This window comes from Petaurus breviceps, unplaced genomic scaffold, assembly GCF_028583685.1.
Source record: "Petaurus breviceps papuanus isolate PSGF00001 unplaced genomic scaffold, PetGlider_PUasm1.0 216, whole genome shotgun sequence".
NCBI lineage: Eukaryota > Metazoa > Chordata > Mammalia > Diprotodontia > Petauridae > Petaurus > Petaurus breviceps.
In genome coordinates this window covers 651,283-669,170 of record NW_027185867.1, presented here as the reverse complement: position 1 = coordinate 669,170, position 17,888 = coordinate 651,283, and the positions used below count along the sequence as shown (strand labels likewise).

General features: G+C 33.6%; 1 protein-coding gene and 1 pseudogene across 5 annotated transcripts in view; both read left to right on the top strand.

Moving 5' to 3' along the window:
• The window catches only part of KIF21A (kinesin family member 21A), a 185,551-nt gene that overhangs the window by 95,886 nt on the left and 71,777 nt on the right, over positions 1-17,888 (top strand). For all 5 annotated transcript variants that reach the window (XM_069094223.1, XM_069094221.1, XM_069094222.1 and 2 more), the window contains exon 11: positions 5,064-5,267. In XM_069094223.1, the coding sequence (XP_068950324.1) occupies positions 5,064-5,267 (204 nt within the window). The remainder of the gene's footprint in view (positions 1-5,063; positions 5,268-17,888) is intronic.
• On the top strand, positions 38-860 carry LOC138165830 (translationally-controlled tumor protein homolog pseudogene; annotated as a pseudogene).

The following is a 17,888-nucleotide window of genomic DNA, read 5'->3' as shown; positions in this document are numbered from 1 at the left end:
AACCCCACCTTTTCCGCCCGTTCCTCCCTCCCCCTCAAGCGCCCGCTTTGGCTGCATCTCGCTCACACCAAGCTCCAGGCTCCCACGGTGCTAGCGCCGCTGCCGCCACCTCCCTCCTTCCCCCTCCATGATCATCTACCAGGACCTCATCAGCCATGATGAGATGTTCTCCGACATTTACAAGATCCGGGAGATTGTGAACAGGCTGTGCCTGGAGGTGGAGGGGAAGATGGTCAGTAGGACAGAGGGTACCACTGATGATTCACTCATTGGTGTGAATACCTTTGCTGAAGGTCCTGAGGGTGAACAAACAGATGCCACTGTAATCACTGGAGTTGACATAGTAATAAACCATCATCTTCAAGAAACTAGTTTCACAAAAGAATCCTACAAAAAGTACATCAAAGACTATATGAAATCAATCAAAGGCAGACTTGAAGAACACAAGCCAGATAGAGTAAAAGCTTTTATGACAGGAGCTACAGAACAGATCAAACACATCCTTGCTAATTTTAAAAACTAACAGTTCTTCATAGGCGAAAACATGAATCCAGATAGCATGGTGGCTCTCTTGGACTTCCGTGAGGATGGTGTGACTCCATATATGATTTTCTTTAAGAATGGTTTATTTAGAAATGGAGAAATGTTAACAAATTCAGCTGATTACTTTGAATCACCTGTCATCATAACTGGCTGCTGCTTTTTGTCATCTACACAACACCAGGACTTGGACTGATGTCATCTTGAACTTTATTCATTTATTTTTTACCTTGATTTATTTGGAGTGGAGGCATTGTTTTTAAAAATGTCATGTAGGTTGTCTAAAATAAAACGCATTTAAACCCCCCCCAAAAAAAAAAGTTAACCCCAATTGCTTTAAAAAAAAAAAAAAGAATAGGTGGATGAAAAAAATTTGTGGCGGTGGCCATGAAGGCAAGTAAAACAGGTGCTGTGGGAGCACTTAGAACTTGGTCAGACATCAGAGATTCGAAGGTTATCTGCTGCATCCCAGGCCATCACCAGTCATCTTGACTTTTGTTTTGTCACTCGATTTCTATGACTGACAACTTTTTGCAACTCTGCCTCATTTAAATCTAATTCACATGCAAATCCAAACATCAATCACCCTGTGATAACATTGATTCTCTTTGAAAACAAAGGACAAACATCAGTAAAGTTAGAATTTCTCAAAAGGGGAGGTTTTTTTAGAGAATTAAGTGAAAAAGAAAAAAGTTGAGCAGTTCAACATTTATTAAGCATAAGAAGGTAAAATCAAACAGGTTCCACCTTCAGGGAGCCTACATTGTAATGAGGTAACTGACAAGTTAATAGAGCAACAGTTAACATGGTTCTTGCTAAAGGAGACCCCAAAAAATACTGAAGAAAATATCACCTTCAAACCTAGACTAACTCAAATGGCAAAAGAGGCCCAAAAAGCCAATGAGGAGAAGAATGCCTTAAAAAGCCAAATTTGCCAGATGGGAAAGGAATTTCCAAAACTCAGTGAAAAGAATAATTCCTTCAAAATTAGATTGGAAGCTCATGACTTTATGAGAAATCAAGATGCTATAAAACAGATCCAAACAAATGAAAAAATAGAAGGCAATGTGAAATATCTCATTTCTGCCAATTCTAACCTTATTCCTCATCAGTTTCTCTCTGACTTGTTTGATTTGCCTAAATCATACTCATTAGCCAGTTCTCAATTCTGTTTCTACTCCTTGGTGAAGTTTGAGTTCTTCACCTATTATTTTGGGCTTATTTATTTGGCTAGACTCCATAATGCAGTGTTCAGAAAACCTCTCTGTCTTCCCTATGATGACAGGGGCTGGAAAAATGACTCAGTGTGAATTTTTGCCCTTGGATTTCCTGATCAGGATTCTGTCTTATGTATGTTCTGTCTCGATCAGAGGAGTTGTGCAAATAAACTTCTAGTACTTCTTTCTACTATACCATCTTTGCTCTACCTCCTTGTCTATGTTTTTGTTTTTTTATAATTATTTTTAACTTCATAGATAATTATATCCTCTAGAACAAGGGTTCTTAACCTGTGGTCTAGTCTGTGGAATGATTTCAGGGGAGTCCGTGAATTTGGTTGGGAAAAAAAATCATATCTTTATTTTCACTAATCTCAAAATGAAATTTAACAATTTCTTCAATGATTTAAAAAAATATTATTCTAAATAAAAATGTTATTCAATTCATAGATTTCAGAATACTGACAAAGTGGGTCTGTTACATGCAAAAATGTTAAGAACCTGTGCTCTAGAGTAGTAAAAAGTGTGTTTTTAGATGTATAACCCTGCATTGTAGAATTAGTGAAATTTAATAAGCATTTATTAAGTACTTTATGTTATTATTAAGTGCATTTATTATGTACCATGCACTGTACTAATTGCTGGGCATACAAAGAAGGGCAAAAATAGCAAGGAAATCAGCTTCTGATGGAGGTGCCAGTGAACAAACAACTATGTATATGCAAAATCTCAGTGGGGTAAATTGGAAGTAATCTCATAGGGAGATCACTAGCATTTTAATGGGCAGACCAAGAAATGCTTTTGTAGAAGACAAGTTTTTAGTTGAACTTAAAGAAAACCCGGGAAGGCAAGAAGCAGAGATGAGGAAGGAGAGCATTCCAGGTATAAGGGACAGTTAGTGAAAATGCCCATAGTTGGGCTATGGAGGGTCTTGAGCAAAGAATAGCAATGAGGCCAGTTTCACTGGACTGTGAAGTACATGGAGGGTATTAATGTATAAGGAAATTTAAAAGGTATGGGTAAGGGAGGCAGGGCTTATGAAGGGCTTTGAATACACGAGAAAAGACTTTGTGTTTGATCTTGGTGGTAATAGGAACCAAGTTTATGGGAGTTTATGGAATAGGGCAGAGGATGAGGACATGGCCAGACCATTGTTTCCACAAGATCACATTGATAGCTCAATGGAATGGAAAAAAAGCTCAAGGCAGAGAGAACAACTAAGCATGATACATATACTAGGTTGGTAGCAATGTCAGAGGAGAGAAAGGTGTGTACTAATGTTGCAAAGGTAGAATCCACAAGACAAGAACGAATTGATTATGGAGAGTGGAGTGAGAGAAAATAAGGATAAGACGATTCTTAGGTTGTGAGCTTAATTACTGGAAGGATAGTGGTACCCTCAACAGTAATAGGAAAATTAGGAAGAAGGAAGGGCTTGAGAGTAAGCATAATGAGTTCAGTTTTGGACACGGCCAAGTTTAAAATATCTACAGGATATCCAGTTGGCAGTTGGAGATGCCAGACTAGGATCAGGAATGTCAGTTAGTCAAGCACTTATTAGGCACCTACTATGTGCCAGGAACTGTGCTAAGTACTGGGGATACAAAGAAAGATATAAAAGGTTGCCCTTCCTTAAGGAGCTCACAATTGAAAGAAAACAATTGTACAAACAAGATATGGACATGATAAATTGGAGATAATAAACAGGGATAGCATTAAAGAGGTTTGGGAAAACTTTCATGTAGAAGGTCAGATTTTAGCTATGTTTTAAAAGCAGCCAGGGAGGACAGGAGACATTAGATGAAGAGGGAGAGAGTTCTAGGCATGAGGGACAGTTAGCAAAAATTCCCAGAGTTGAGAAATGGCATGTCTTTAGGAATAACAGCAGGAAAACCAGTATCACTGGATTACTAATGGATAATTAAAATGTAACAATACTGGAATGATAAGATTTCAGGTTTTAGGAGGTTTGAAAATGAAACTAGATTTTATTTTTGATCCTGGTGATGTTAGAGAACCATTACAGTTTATTGAATGGGGTAGGGAGGCTGTGACTTGGATTTTAGGGAGATCAATTTGATATCTGAAGGGATGTACTAGAGTGGGGAGACACTTTATTCAGGGAGAGCAATCAAAAGCTGGTTGGAGTAGTCTAGACATCAGGTGATGAGGGCCTATATCAGTGATGGAAGTAGCAGAGAAAAGAAGGAAGACTATATGGGAAATGTTACTAAGGTAAAATTGACAGGAATTGACTACGAATTGGATGTGGAGGAGGGGATCATGACAGAGAGTAAAGAATTAAAGACGACCTGACCTCCAAGTTACAAGCCTGGGTAACTGGGAGGGTGGTAGTATCCTAAATAGTGATTAGAAAATGAGGAAGAGGGATGGGTCTATAGAAGGAAGGAGGAAGAAATAATGAGTTTAGTTTTAGACACATTGAGTTTAAGATACCTAAAGAACATCCAGTTTGAATGGATTTGTCCAAATGTGAGACTGGATGTCAGACAGATGAGGACTAGATAAGAAGAAATGAGAATCACTGGCAAAGAGATAATAATTGAATTCATGGGATGTGATGAGATTGATGACTAAGTGAAATAGTACAGAGGGAGAAGAGTGCCTAGGGAGATTCTGGTTAACAGGTAAAAATGAAGATTCAGCAAAGGAAAATGAGAAGGAATAATATGATAGGTAGGGGGAATGGTAGCAGAGAGCGATGTGAAAACCTAGAAAGAAAAAAGTATCAAGAAGAAGAATAACATTGATACTATCAAACTACAGAGGTCAAGAAGATGATAATCGAGAAAAGGTCATTAAATTGGGGAATTAAGAGATTAGTAACTTTAAAGAAAGCAGTTTGAATTCAATGATAAGGTTGGATGTTAGAGGGAAGAGTTAAAGTAAAACAACAAAAAAGTGGGGGACTGATTGAAGATGGCTTTTTCAGAAATTTAGTAAAAAACAGGGTGTGGATCAAGTGAGGTTTTGTTTGTTTTTAAGGATGGAGGAGATTTGAGAGTGTGGGCAGCAGAGAAGCAGTTAGAATACAGGAAGAGACTGAAGATTTAAGAGGAGGTGGGGATGATGGAGGGTGCATTCTGCTACAGAAGACAGGATGAAATGTGGTCATTTATGCATATAAAAGGGTTTCCCCTGGCAAAGAGAAAGGTTACTTTCTAAAGAGAAGCAGTCTTTCTAAAATACATTAATAAAGTTTTTTTTAAATTCACCTTTAAGCATGGTAAATAATATCTGTGATTTTGTTTGTGTTTGTGTGTGTGTGTATGTTTTTGGTAACAGGGCAAAATTATTAGAAAGTGAAGCAATGAATGAGAACCTTCGACGTAACCTGACAAGAGCTACAGCAAGATCACCATATTTCAGTGGATCATCAGCTTTCTCTCCTTCTATACTTTCCTCAGAGAAAGAAACCATTGAAATTATAGATATGGCTAAAAAAGATTTAGAAAAACTGAAAAGGAAAGAAAAAAAGAAGAAGAAAAGGTACTGTTTTTCTTAAGAAGTATATTGTAATTTGCATTCCAGATAGAGTAAATATAGCCTCCTATATGTGTTAAAATAAGAATGTTTTAAAGAAATTGAAATTAGAACAATTAAATTGATTTCTTCTTATAAGTATATTTTTGCATGTAGGGAAATTATTTTAGATAAATATCTTGAGTTATGTATTTTATTGATTTTGAAAGTGAAATTCTAATTATGGGATATTTTTTCTATCTATAGAATTAACTGCTTTTGCTTTTAATCATCTTGCAAATACAGTCATCTTGCATTCAGCAAAACATCTATTACTACATTTGAATATTTTCAGTTTTTAAATTGTTCCTAATTCTTTAATACATTTAGGTAGACTCATGCACATCTTTAAATTTTTTTGTAGATGTGTTTATCTAGAGGACAAATTGATTCTTCCAAATATCATTTAATGTCATTTGATCTTTCAAATGTTCTGAGCAAGATTTCTAATTTGGTTATTCAATAGGTCTTTCTATTATCGTTTTCTTTTTTAAAAAATTCTTCCAACAAGGAATGTGTTCACCCTTGATGAAAATTATCTCTTTTGTCAACAGCTCATATACTTTTTAATGAGAAACACAATGTTTTTTATGAAAAATTGGTTGGACAAAGGAAGAAGAGGAAAATGATAATTTTTCTTTGTGATTGAATGTTTATCAGCTAAATCTCTACAAATATTCTGTATTTACTCAGTATTCCTAAAACTGCCACATAAACTCGCTGAGTATATGTTTATATATTCTTGTACCAACCAAACCTCCAATTCTGAAGTATTATGTTTGACATAGTGTTTATTTGACATTTTTGCTTAATTTATATAAATTAGGTTATTCAGGTAATGGAGTATTTAAACAAAATGATTAGAAATTGTTCTTCCACTTAGGTCTGTTGCATGCTGAGTGGAAAAGGTACCATCAGTGCAATAATTAGCACAAGGAGTTACACAGCTTTCATTAGGAAACATTGTAGATAAAATTATATACTGAAGATATAAACATCTTAAAAGATGTTAATCATAGATGATTAAATGTGGCAGTATAAAGAAAGATACATTATAATTAGTTACCATTAATGAAATATAATTGCAAATAGAGTAGTGATTACAGTATTATAAAGACTAGTGTTACTTAGTCTTTTAAATACCCAGAACAGAGAACATGACTTGTAAGTCATTGCCATCCTAAGTTAGAAAGTCAAATGCTGTTATTTAATTTTACAAAGATCTAAGTGATCACAAAAATTGCACAGTAAAGTGTACATTTTAAATGCATTTTCACTTGGTGGATTGAGAGCAGGATGCTACCTATCCCTATAACATAAATTAGATGCAAATATCATCTTAGGAAATGTAAATAAATGCCACCGATAATTCAGTTAATAAACCAACAACTTTTATTTAATCCCTCTAGAATATCATGATATGAGAGTAATACTAGAGGAGGTAGGACATACTTTGAGGCACAAATCATTCCCTCTCTTCCTGGATTATACATCCCTAGTTCCTTCAATTAATTCTTGTATTGTATGATTCCAAGTATCTTTACCATCCTTGTTACCATCTTGGACATGCTTTAACTTGATAATGCCTTTCTTAAAATATGGTACTTATACCAAATACAAAGTTCAACCTGTGGTCTGATGTGCAGGCACCAAATGTAGATGGCTTTCTCAGTGAGTTTAGACATGAAAGGGAGACAAAATATAGTACAACATCTGGAGGGAATGGGTAGATCAAGAGAGGGTCTTTTGGGGTTGAGAGGACATGGCTATATTTGTGGGAAGCAGGAAAGTTATAGAGAGGGAAAGACTGAATGTTAGTAAGTGTAGAGGAGCAAAGTCTACATAGGACACTGTGCTTTTGTTTATTAAGTAGAAAATGTAGTTTTTTTGACTGCCTGGTTAATCTGTTGACTCATGTTGAGTTTGAGATCTACTAAAATGCTTTTTTTTTTTTTAACTTTTTTTTAACCTCTTGTCTGGTTCTTGAAGTTTGTATAGAATTTGGCAAATTTAAATGGGAGGTATAGTCATGTCATGTGTAGGGAATGGCATGACAAAGGCAAAAATGTAGTAAAATGTCAGGACATGGTCAAGTTTGGCTAGATTGAACATATGGTAGAAAGTGGTATGAGCTGTTTTCTTAGTGAATAATTGTTAAATGATTTTGAGGAGTGACTTGACCAGTTTTATGTGTTGGGATGAAATAGGGAGTGATTGGATAATGTGTGTGTGTGTGTGTGGTTTATTTTGGAATAGAATTTTGAGTGATTGAATAATTTTGGGGAGTGACGATCACTTTTGTGTGTTGGGATTATTAATCTGGAAATGATATTAAAGTTAAAATAGAAGTGGGCACACTAGTTGGAAAGCTATTATAGAAATCCAGTAGAGAGCCTTAAGAACCTGAATGAAGTTGATGTCATTGGGAGTAGTAAGGGGGTTCAGGAAGGGAGGTACATGTGAATGATTTTGAGGAATGACTTGAGGAATATTGTGAGGCAGAATTGACAGGATTCTGCAACTGAATGTAGGAGATGAAGGGGAGAGAAGAATGAAAGATTATTTTTTGCTTTTGTGATAGTCTTGTGGTTTTTTACTTACTAATTATTCTATTGACAGAATCAGGGGTGTGAGAAGGAAGAATAGAATTTCAGGAGAAAGCTAATAAGTTCTGTTTTGGCTATATTGAGTCAATGGAACTTGCATTTTGAGTTATCCACTGACTATCCTGTTGAAGATGTAGGTTTAAGTTTGAGATTATTTTATATAAAGACACTTGTTGAGGTTGTGGGAATGAATGTGATTTCTTTTTTTAAAACATTTTAAATTTAATTTATATGGTTCTAGTTTTCACCATTCACTTCCATAAGATTTTGAGTTCCAGATTTTCTCCCCATCCCTCCCTCTGCCCCACCCTAAGACAGTGCACAATCCTAAATAGGCTCTACATGTCCATTCATATTAAACATATTTTCACATTAGTCATGTTATAAAGAAGAATCAGAACCAATGGAAGAAACTACAAGAAATAAGAAAGAAAAAAAAAGAAAGAGAAAGAGAGGGCAAAAAGTATGTTTCAATCTGCATTCAGACTCCATAGTTCTTTTTCTGGATATGGATAGCATTTTCCATCATGAGTTTTTTGGAATTGTCTTAGATGCTTGCATTGCTTAGAAGAGGTAAGCCTATCAAAGTACTAACTGTGTGATGACTGCATAACACAATATTGCTCTTACTGTGTATGATGTTCCCCTGGTTCTGTTCCCCTCATTCAGTATCAATTCCTATAAGTCTTCCCAGGTCTTTCTAAAGTTGACCTATTCATCATTTCTTACAGGACAATAGTATTCCATTGCATTCATATACCACAACTTGTTCAGCCATTCCCCAAATGATGGGCATCCCTTCAATTTCCAATGCTTGACCATTACACAAAGAGCTGCTATAAATATTTTTGTATATGTGGGTCCTTTTCCTGTTTTATGATCTCTTTGGGTTAAAGATCTAGAAGTGTTATTACTGGGTCAGAGTATTCATAATTTTATAGTCCTTTGAGCATAGTTCCAGATTGCTCTCCAGAATGGTTCGATCAGTTTACAACTCCACCAATAATGCATTAGTGTTCCAATTTTCCCACATCGTCTCTAACATTTATTTTTTTCCTATTTTTTCATGATAGCCAATCTCCTAGGCGTGAAGTGGTAACCTCAGAGTTTTTTTGATGTGCATTTCTCTAGTCAGTAGTGATTTAGAGTAGAGAATGCTCATTGTTAAAGTGAAAGTCAGAAGTTTTTGGTTTGGATCTTTTTTTACTCAGTTACCTCCACTTCAGCTTCTCCACCTGTTAGTGCAGACCTTTAATATAATCAGAATAGTATGTAAAATTCCTCCACAGGTTGCATATATGGAATCTGACTAATTTATTACCTTATAAAAGTTAATGGGGGGGGCAGCTAGGTGGTGCAGTGAATAGAGCACAGACCCTGGAGTTTGGAGGACCTAAGTTCAAATCCGGCCTCAGACACTTAACACTTGCTAACTGTGTGACCTTGGGCAAGTCACTGGGTAACTCCAATTGCCCTGTCTTCCCCCTTCCAATAAAAAAAAAAAGCAAGGGGCGGCCAGGTAGCACAGTGAGTAAGAGCACCGGCTCCAGTGTCAGAATGACCTGAAGATCGAATCCCGGGCTCAGACACTCAGCACCACACCCAGAAATAACTGGCTGTGTAACCTTGAGCAAGTTACTTAACCCAGATTGCTTTAAAAAAAAAAAAAGCAAGAAAAATGTTAATGGGGCACTGAGACTTAATTGATCTGTCTGTGGTCACACAGGTAGTGTGTGTGAGATGGATGACTTAAATTCAAGATTTCTACCCACAATGTAATACTATACCTGTACAAGTCCTTATTATTTACATACTGTATATTTTGTTCATATTTTTATAATGTGTGCATATATACTATTTTTTATAATGTTAAATCTAGTCAGTAACATTTTTTAGGCTTCGTCTACTCACTGTACTAAGCACTGTGCATACAAAGAAAGGCAAAAAATAGTCCCTGTTCTCAAGGAGAAGAATTAGATCAGAAAAAAGATCATTGGTTTTGGCAATTAGGAAATCAGTGCTAATTTTGGAGAGAGACTTTTAGTTGAATGATGACGTCAGAAGCTGAATTGCTAAGACTGGGTCATAAGTGCAGCAGTTTGGCTGAAAGAGGGAGGAACAGAAGTCAAGTGATGTGAACAAAGAGTTCTTTCTAAAGAAGAACAGCAAAGTATTAACAGCTAAATGAAAGAATCTTACAAATCACTAATAATGTTAAAGAAAAATGCAAATTAAAACAGACCTGAAGTTTCATTTCACACCCAGTAAATCAGCAAAGATGACAAAAGATAAGAACAGTCTTTTTCTCATAGAAATCTGTAGAAAGAGATACATCAATTAATGCATTGGTAATTGAACTGTGAATTAGTACAACCATTAGGGAAAGCTATTTAGAATTAAACCAATCGGGTGAATAAATGTTCATACCTTTGATCCAAAACTGCTACCACTAGGATCAGGTAAGAGGTCCTTGACAAAAAAGAGACTCCAAATGGACTAAAATTTTTATAGCAGCAATTTTTGTCATAGCAAAGAATTAGAAACAAAGTAAATGTCCATTAATTAGTGAATGGCTAGGTAAATTATGGCACATGAGTACAATGGAATATTATTGTGCTTTAAGAAACAATGAATATGATGAATATAGAGAAGCATGGAAAAGATTTTATGAACTCCTGTGAAGTGAGGGGAGCCAGGGAAACAATATGTACAATTACAACAATAATGGAAATAGAAAGAACTGCCACCAGAAAATAGAGGAAAATAAATGTACAAAACATTAAAGAAGCTTCGTCCCAAAGAAGATAAGAAACCACCTCCCTCCACTCCTTTGCAGAGGATGTAAAGAGGATTTAAAAAACAACAATGGGTGTAGAGCATAGCGTGTCAGATTTTTTCAGTTTATTTTTAGGTTTTATGTGATTTCTTTTCTAAATACTTTGTTATAAGCAATGGCTTTATGGAAAGGGGGAAGGAGAAAAATACAGGGAGAAATCCAAGCAACAAAAGAGATCGATAATTATCTATTTTGTAAAAAAGAAATAAAAGGAAATTGACACTTTTTATTAAATAAAATTAAAAGGCTTTTACATGAAATCAATATAGCTAGGATAAGAGAAAAAAAATGAGTAGAGAAAAATTTGCATCTAATAGTTTTGGTAAAGTCATATTAAAGTTTTATATATTAGTATAACAAATAAAAGAGTCATCACCAAATATACATTATGCCTATCCATCTAAAGAGAAAAATATAATATGAGTAATTAACACATTAATACATAATGGCATGTGAATAACTTGGCAAAAAATAAAATAATTAAATTTATATATATGTATATATATATATATATATATATCTTCACCTGTTTCACATCATTTGGCATGGAATTCCTAAGCTTCTGAGTCACCTTTAATTCATCGTGAAACCCTACATCATAATGAATAAATAGTACACTTTTGATGAACAGTCCATTTTTCCAAGTATAGCCTTGAATGTAGTCGACAGGTTTTTACTGAGGTTTAAATCAAGTGAGTTTCCAACCATTGAAGGATATTTATACCTTAAATAAATTTCTTAACCATTCTAGACTTGTGGCTTGTTACAAAACCATGCTGTGCTACTCCATTTCCATTTAGAAATTTCTATAATTCTGCTTTTAAGTTTATCAGTATATCAATATATTTTTCATTCATCATGATAAAGTAAAGTAAGTTTTATCAGCAAACGTTTGCCTTTCCCAGTTTTCAGTATTACATCTTTAAATTGTCTTACCATAACAGCTAAGTTGAATTTGTTTGTTTGTATCAATGGTTAGCTATGATCTGTTTGTTTTTTTAACTCAACTTTTCCTTCTCTTTCAACTCTGAGAGGCCTGTGATGCAACTTATACTGCCTTGTAGGGGAATCAGAAACCACCCCTCCAGCAGGTCCCTTTAAAGGTCTTTGTTTATTCTCTCAGAATTATTTAAACTATTTCACAGCAATAATTTGTTCTTCACATTTTTTTTGGTTTTTTTACTATAATCTGCACTTTAGTGCACATGATTCTGCTTCATTGTAGGTCTAAATGATCCCTCACATCAATAGCTATTGTAATAATTCTGATAGTCAATGAAAGGTACTCTTTAAGAGCAAGAATTTTGACACACTTCCTTAGAGTAATATCCATTCTTTAGGATTACATATTTTATTTATTTACTTTTAGTTTACAACATTCAGTTCCACAAAACCTTGAGTTTCAAATTTTCTCCCCCTCACTCTCGTCCCCCCTCCCACCATGGTGACATGCAATCAAATATAGGCTCTATAAATATCTTCACATTAAACATTAGTCAGGTTGTAAAGAAGGATTATAACCAATGGAGTGAACAATGAGAAAGAGGAAACAAAACAAAAAGAAGAGAGCAAGTAGTTTGCTTCTATCTGCATTTAGACTCTGTAGTTCTTTCTCTGGATGTGGATATCTCTTTCCATCTTGAGCCTTTTGGAGTTGCTTTCTAACCTTGCGTTGTTGAGAGGAGCCTAGTCTGTCAAAGTTAGTTGTCACACATATGATGTGTCTGTAATTGTGTACAAAATTCTCCTGGTTCTGCTCTCATCACTCAGCATCAGTTTATATAAGTCTCCCCAGGTTATTATGAAGTTTGTCTGCTCCTCATTTCTTATAGTACAATAGTATTCCTTTACATTCATATACTATAACTTGTTTAGCCATTCCCCAATTGATGGGCATCCCCTTGATTTCCAATTCTTTGCCACCACAAAAAGAGCTATAAATATTTTTGTACATATGTAGGACTGCATATTTTAAAACACAGAAAAAGAGTAATGAAACATTGATGTAGTATGAATTAAATTAATTTTTAGAGGAATCAAACCCAAATAGTCTTAACTGACCAAAGTTAGGTGTTCTGAGTTAGCTACTAGTATCAGTAAAAGTACATGTATGATTAATACTGTTTAAAAAGTGAGACCATATCAAAATTATTGCTTGTCACAGGTAATTCCCACACCACTTTATATGACCATTATTGATGCGGTCAAAATATGAACTTTTCAAAAGAAGAGTTATAAACACTCATTTGAAACACTGCTCCAATTTTTTATAATATATATTATATACATATTCATGCAGATATGAAAAAAACATTTGTATACATATCTATATGTATATAACATGTGAAAGTGATTAGATAAAGTTTAAAAGTAAAAAGTCCTCTGCATAAACCAGAAGTTACCTGGTAATAAGAATATGTTAATTCCATCTACTTTTTTTAGTGTAAAAAATCATTTTTTACATTGTGTGTCATTGGTCTCTTGACAGTTCTCACTATAATGCTTATTTAGGCTATAGGAATTTATAAACACTAGATTCATTACTGGTATGAAATTAAAATGTAAACATGTTTCAGCATATTAACATATTAATGTGTAAATTAAATAGGTTCACAAATATTTTGAATATCTAACTTATAAATGCCCTTCCAGTGTAAGAATTTTTTTTAAATACATCTGCAAACAGTACTTTGGTTTTTAGGTAAAGAGTTGAAACTGTTCTTTCTACTACTGATTTTACTTTTCTTTTTTTTTTCATTTACCAAACTGCTTTCTTATAGCTGAAGTTATTCTTTGTGCTTCCTCTTCAAAGATAGATATATACTTCTTTTTATAGCAGTGGATAACATATTTATAAAACAAAACTGAAACAAGCAAAAAAAATTAACACTTTTGGAATAAAAGTCAGAAGACTGCTTTGAGCCTACCAGTGTCTTTCCTTACTACTTCACTTCTCTAGCTATTAAGTAACAATGGTACTCAAAAAATGTTTAGAATTTGTGGTGTTATATTAGAGTATAACAGCATGTCTTTGTTTTTTGTCCATCACACAAATATTTGTACATTCATGTATTAAATATTCAATAATTTATTTAGGACATTAATTATATTTCTGTAGCTTCCCCATCTGCACTTTTATATTAAAAAATTTTCTGTATTATTAGTGGAAAGCACTGTTTTCCATCTCATCATTTCCATTGCTTCTGATTTGTCATTTTGTTTATTAGTTTCTAACAAGCGATGAAATGTCTACTTTAGCATCTTTAATTGACCATTATGAGTCATAATTGTAAAATACAAGGATTGTAATTTTTTACTTATTTTATAGTAAACATATACATTTAGCCATAATATATCATTAGAAATTTTAGGTATGCACTTTCTATAGATTTTAACGTTTATGTGTGGTTTATTAAAATGTATTAAAATAGTATGCTATTTTCCAGTATTAGCTCTCTTTTTGTTTTGGTATAAATGTATTACTTTTTGAATTTTAAGACCTTTTCAAATAGCCTTTTACTGTTTCTATCAAAAGATCTTTTAAGAAGGCATTGCAGGAAGAAGGCACAGTTTGGGGGGAAAGATGGGGAAGAGAACCAGCTAAAATACGTGTTTTTTCCAGTAACTGCTAAGTGTAAACTTTTAAGTAGCTGCTATAAATTTTATTGACTTCTCTTTTTTCTTCTTACTTTTTATTCATGCCAAATGTATTGCCTTTTACTGTGTATTGTCCTTTGATGATATCTTTTAAAACTTATTTAAGTCTTCAAGCTCATGTTTCATTATTACCTTCTTGTCACTTTCACTTTTTACTGTCTGATTTGTCCTTCATTGGCTTGGCTTTCCAATACTGTACTTCGTGCTTTTGAAGGCTTCAGAAACTTGAGGAAAGAAATCAAGAAGAAACAAGGTTAGAATATTTCCCAGGTTTTAAAAATTAAAATGCTACTTCAGTATTTAGTTGCAACTCACACACACAAAATCTACTATTAGATTGATTGATTTAGATCAAATTATCAGGAATGCTAATAAGCCTAATGATTAAAAAAAATTTCCTTAAAGTAAAAAACAAAACAAAACAACAGTCACTTGAATGAGGCAAACATATATTAAACTAGACTACTGTAAGTGCGGTGACATAGCTTTAATGTAGATTGCTGGAAGCAATCCAGCAATGAACTACTTTATTCTACTACTTAAAAAAAAAAAAGATCCAATACCTTTAAGAAACTGGTGGATAACCTGGAAATGAATAAAGTAAATGAGAAATTTATCTTTTACTGTGGGACATGATAAACTATCAGTTGCATTTTTTTCTCTAGCACAGTACTACAATGGAAACTTTGATTCAAGTCCCATCTGTGATGTGACTGTATGACAAGGGCAAGTCATTTAACTTCTTTGGGCCTCAATTTCCTTGACTCTAAAGTGAAAATGTTAGACTAGATGGCTTCTGAGGTCTCTTTCGGATCTAGATCTATCCATGATCAAGAAAATGCCATTAAAATAGTTTTTTTTTTAAAGGAAAAACTGAAGCTTGTAAATGGGAGGGGACTTTTAAAATGTGATTCTTAAAATTGAATTTAAAATATAATTTTGTTTTTATAACTTGTTTTCATTTCATGCTGAATTCACACTTATAATATATTTGCAGTTTGAGGAAGTAATGTTAAGAAGTTACCTGTGCTTTGCTTAAACTAATACTGTATATTAATTAACAAGATTCATAAACTATCTGCCCAGTGGCTTTTCAGTATAGTAATACTTTATTAATTTGGACTTCCTAGCTGCATTCTCTATTTTCTAGAATGTAACACATTTTAATGCTTAAGGTTAATTTTCAATTACAAAACTGGCTCATTAACATTTAGTACTCCACATCTCATACACCGGAATAGTGCAGTATAAATTTGGATTTGGAAAGCAAACGCTTAGAAGTGACATTTAAAGGTAAATTAAATAAATTTAATAATTCAGGACTGCTGATTTTTCTGTTATAAAATTTGTCAAGATTGATTTGGAATTGTAATGAAATTTGTACCATTTGACTGATTTCTATTTGGCCTTAGTTTAAATGAACATGAGTTCATTCTTCAACAGGGGCACAAATGTAGGTCCAAGTATGCCCTTAGGAGACAGAGCAGCTCATAAAATGCATGCAAAGCAATATGGTATAGGAAAAATTGAATTTAAATCCCATATTTGACCACAGACTTTCATTGTGACTCAGGGAAAGTCACTTAATCTCTCAGTGCCCTCAGGCATTTCTTTAAGATTATTAGTTGCAGAATTTTTCCGTTATACTTTGGTAGAGGAAGATTCCCCTCCTATACAGGTTTAGGTTAAAAAAAATCCATGCAGAAAGAATTTTTCTTTATTTCACAAAATCAGATTTAGTGAATTATCCTACAACCAATTTAAGAAAATCAACTGTAAGGAAAAAATTATGGGCTACTTACTTTCAGAGAATACTGGAACTAAGAATTAAGTGTTCTTGAGAAAAGAGGAACACTAGATTGAATGTTGTAAAAGAGGGAGACAGAAGTTGTGGTGACTAGTTAGTTGGATGAAAATTTGAAGCTTGTTAGTTAAGATAAATGAAGTAGGTAGGAGTGGAGAAAAGGGAATTAGATTGAATTAGTGAGGACCAGAGGGAAATATTATATTCAAGGAAGTATCAAAGAGATAGAGGATATAAGACCATCAAATTTCTTCTTTTCCCCATTGGTATCTGTTTTATCTCTTTGTTCTAAGCCTCAAGTATAGAGTCACTACCAGTGACATATTGTTAGGTTATGACACTTAACTGGGTATTTAAGTAATTGAGTTTACTTCCTTTTCAGAGTTTTCAAGTGGGATTCTATGATGGTGAAAAATCAGCAGTTCCAATACATTGATTAACTAAGCAAAGAGAAGCATTCAGTATATTGCATACATAATTTTTTTTTCACTAAAGTCATCTCCAAGTGGCATCTCTTTTGCTTCATCAAACCTTTGTATGATGGTGATATGATAACAATCACTAAATCTGCTCAATTTGTTTATTCCCTCCTCTTTTGTCAGAATATAATTTTCTTTGTATCCCCTTCATTTTTTTCTCCTAATAGAACCATGCTTTCTTCCATGCCAGTTTTGCATGTTTCTATGTGATCATCTCCCATATATGCAGCCTACTTTAAGGTTCCTGATTCTACTCACTATCATCCTGACCCTGAAATGTATGAGATATGTGAATCCTTGTTACTTATTTAAATAAGATGCATGGGTACTGAAGTATGCACACATATACACATTCACTTCGTTCTGAATACAAAATTCTGTAATAATACAAACTTGCCTTTATACATATAATAAAGTACATAATGTACAGAGGTGATTTGTTCATTTATAAAAAGGAAATATGAAAATGGAATATCGTCATTATACATTAGACTTGTGTTTTTAGTGTTTCACAAAATCATAATACCACTGCGAATTCTTTCAAGGTAGGGGCCAGCCTGGTTTGAATGGAGACAGGAAATCCATGAACAAGTGAAGCTTCATTGAATTTTGTTCTCATTCTTCCCCGAAAGGTCATACATATACTGATTGCTTCCCTTAACATCAGAGTATAATAAAAGTTTCTATTTTATTTTTATAGGCTGCTTTTAACTCTAATGTTGCTTTTCCACTTTGCATTACCACCACAAATGTATTCCTTTTATGTTTTCTTGCCTTTAAAATTGTTGATACTTTAAAATAAAATAAAAAGGTTCAGTTCACATGTTATTTTCTACTTAAATTTTTTTTTAATTTGTCTTTGGTAAAGGCAACAACATTTTAGTTTTTATTTATCAAACACTTCAGGAATTTCATATCAATAAATTTTACATCTTAATAAAATTACATTTTAAACTAAACATTAAAAAATAAATATATGAGGGAAAACTTTAGAAAACATTAGAATATCTAAAAAATATCTAAAAACCTTTTGTTCAGCTATTCTGGTATAGTGCTTCACTTATTACAAGGGAATTGTTATAGTGGATACTTCGTTGTTAATGTCTTCTTAAAGTATTTTAATTCTTAGGATTTTAGAATGTCTTTTTAGCTTTTTAAATACAGTCTTAGGTCAAGGCTCATTAAAATTTCTGTCCTGGGCAAGTC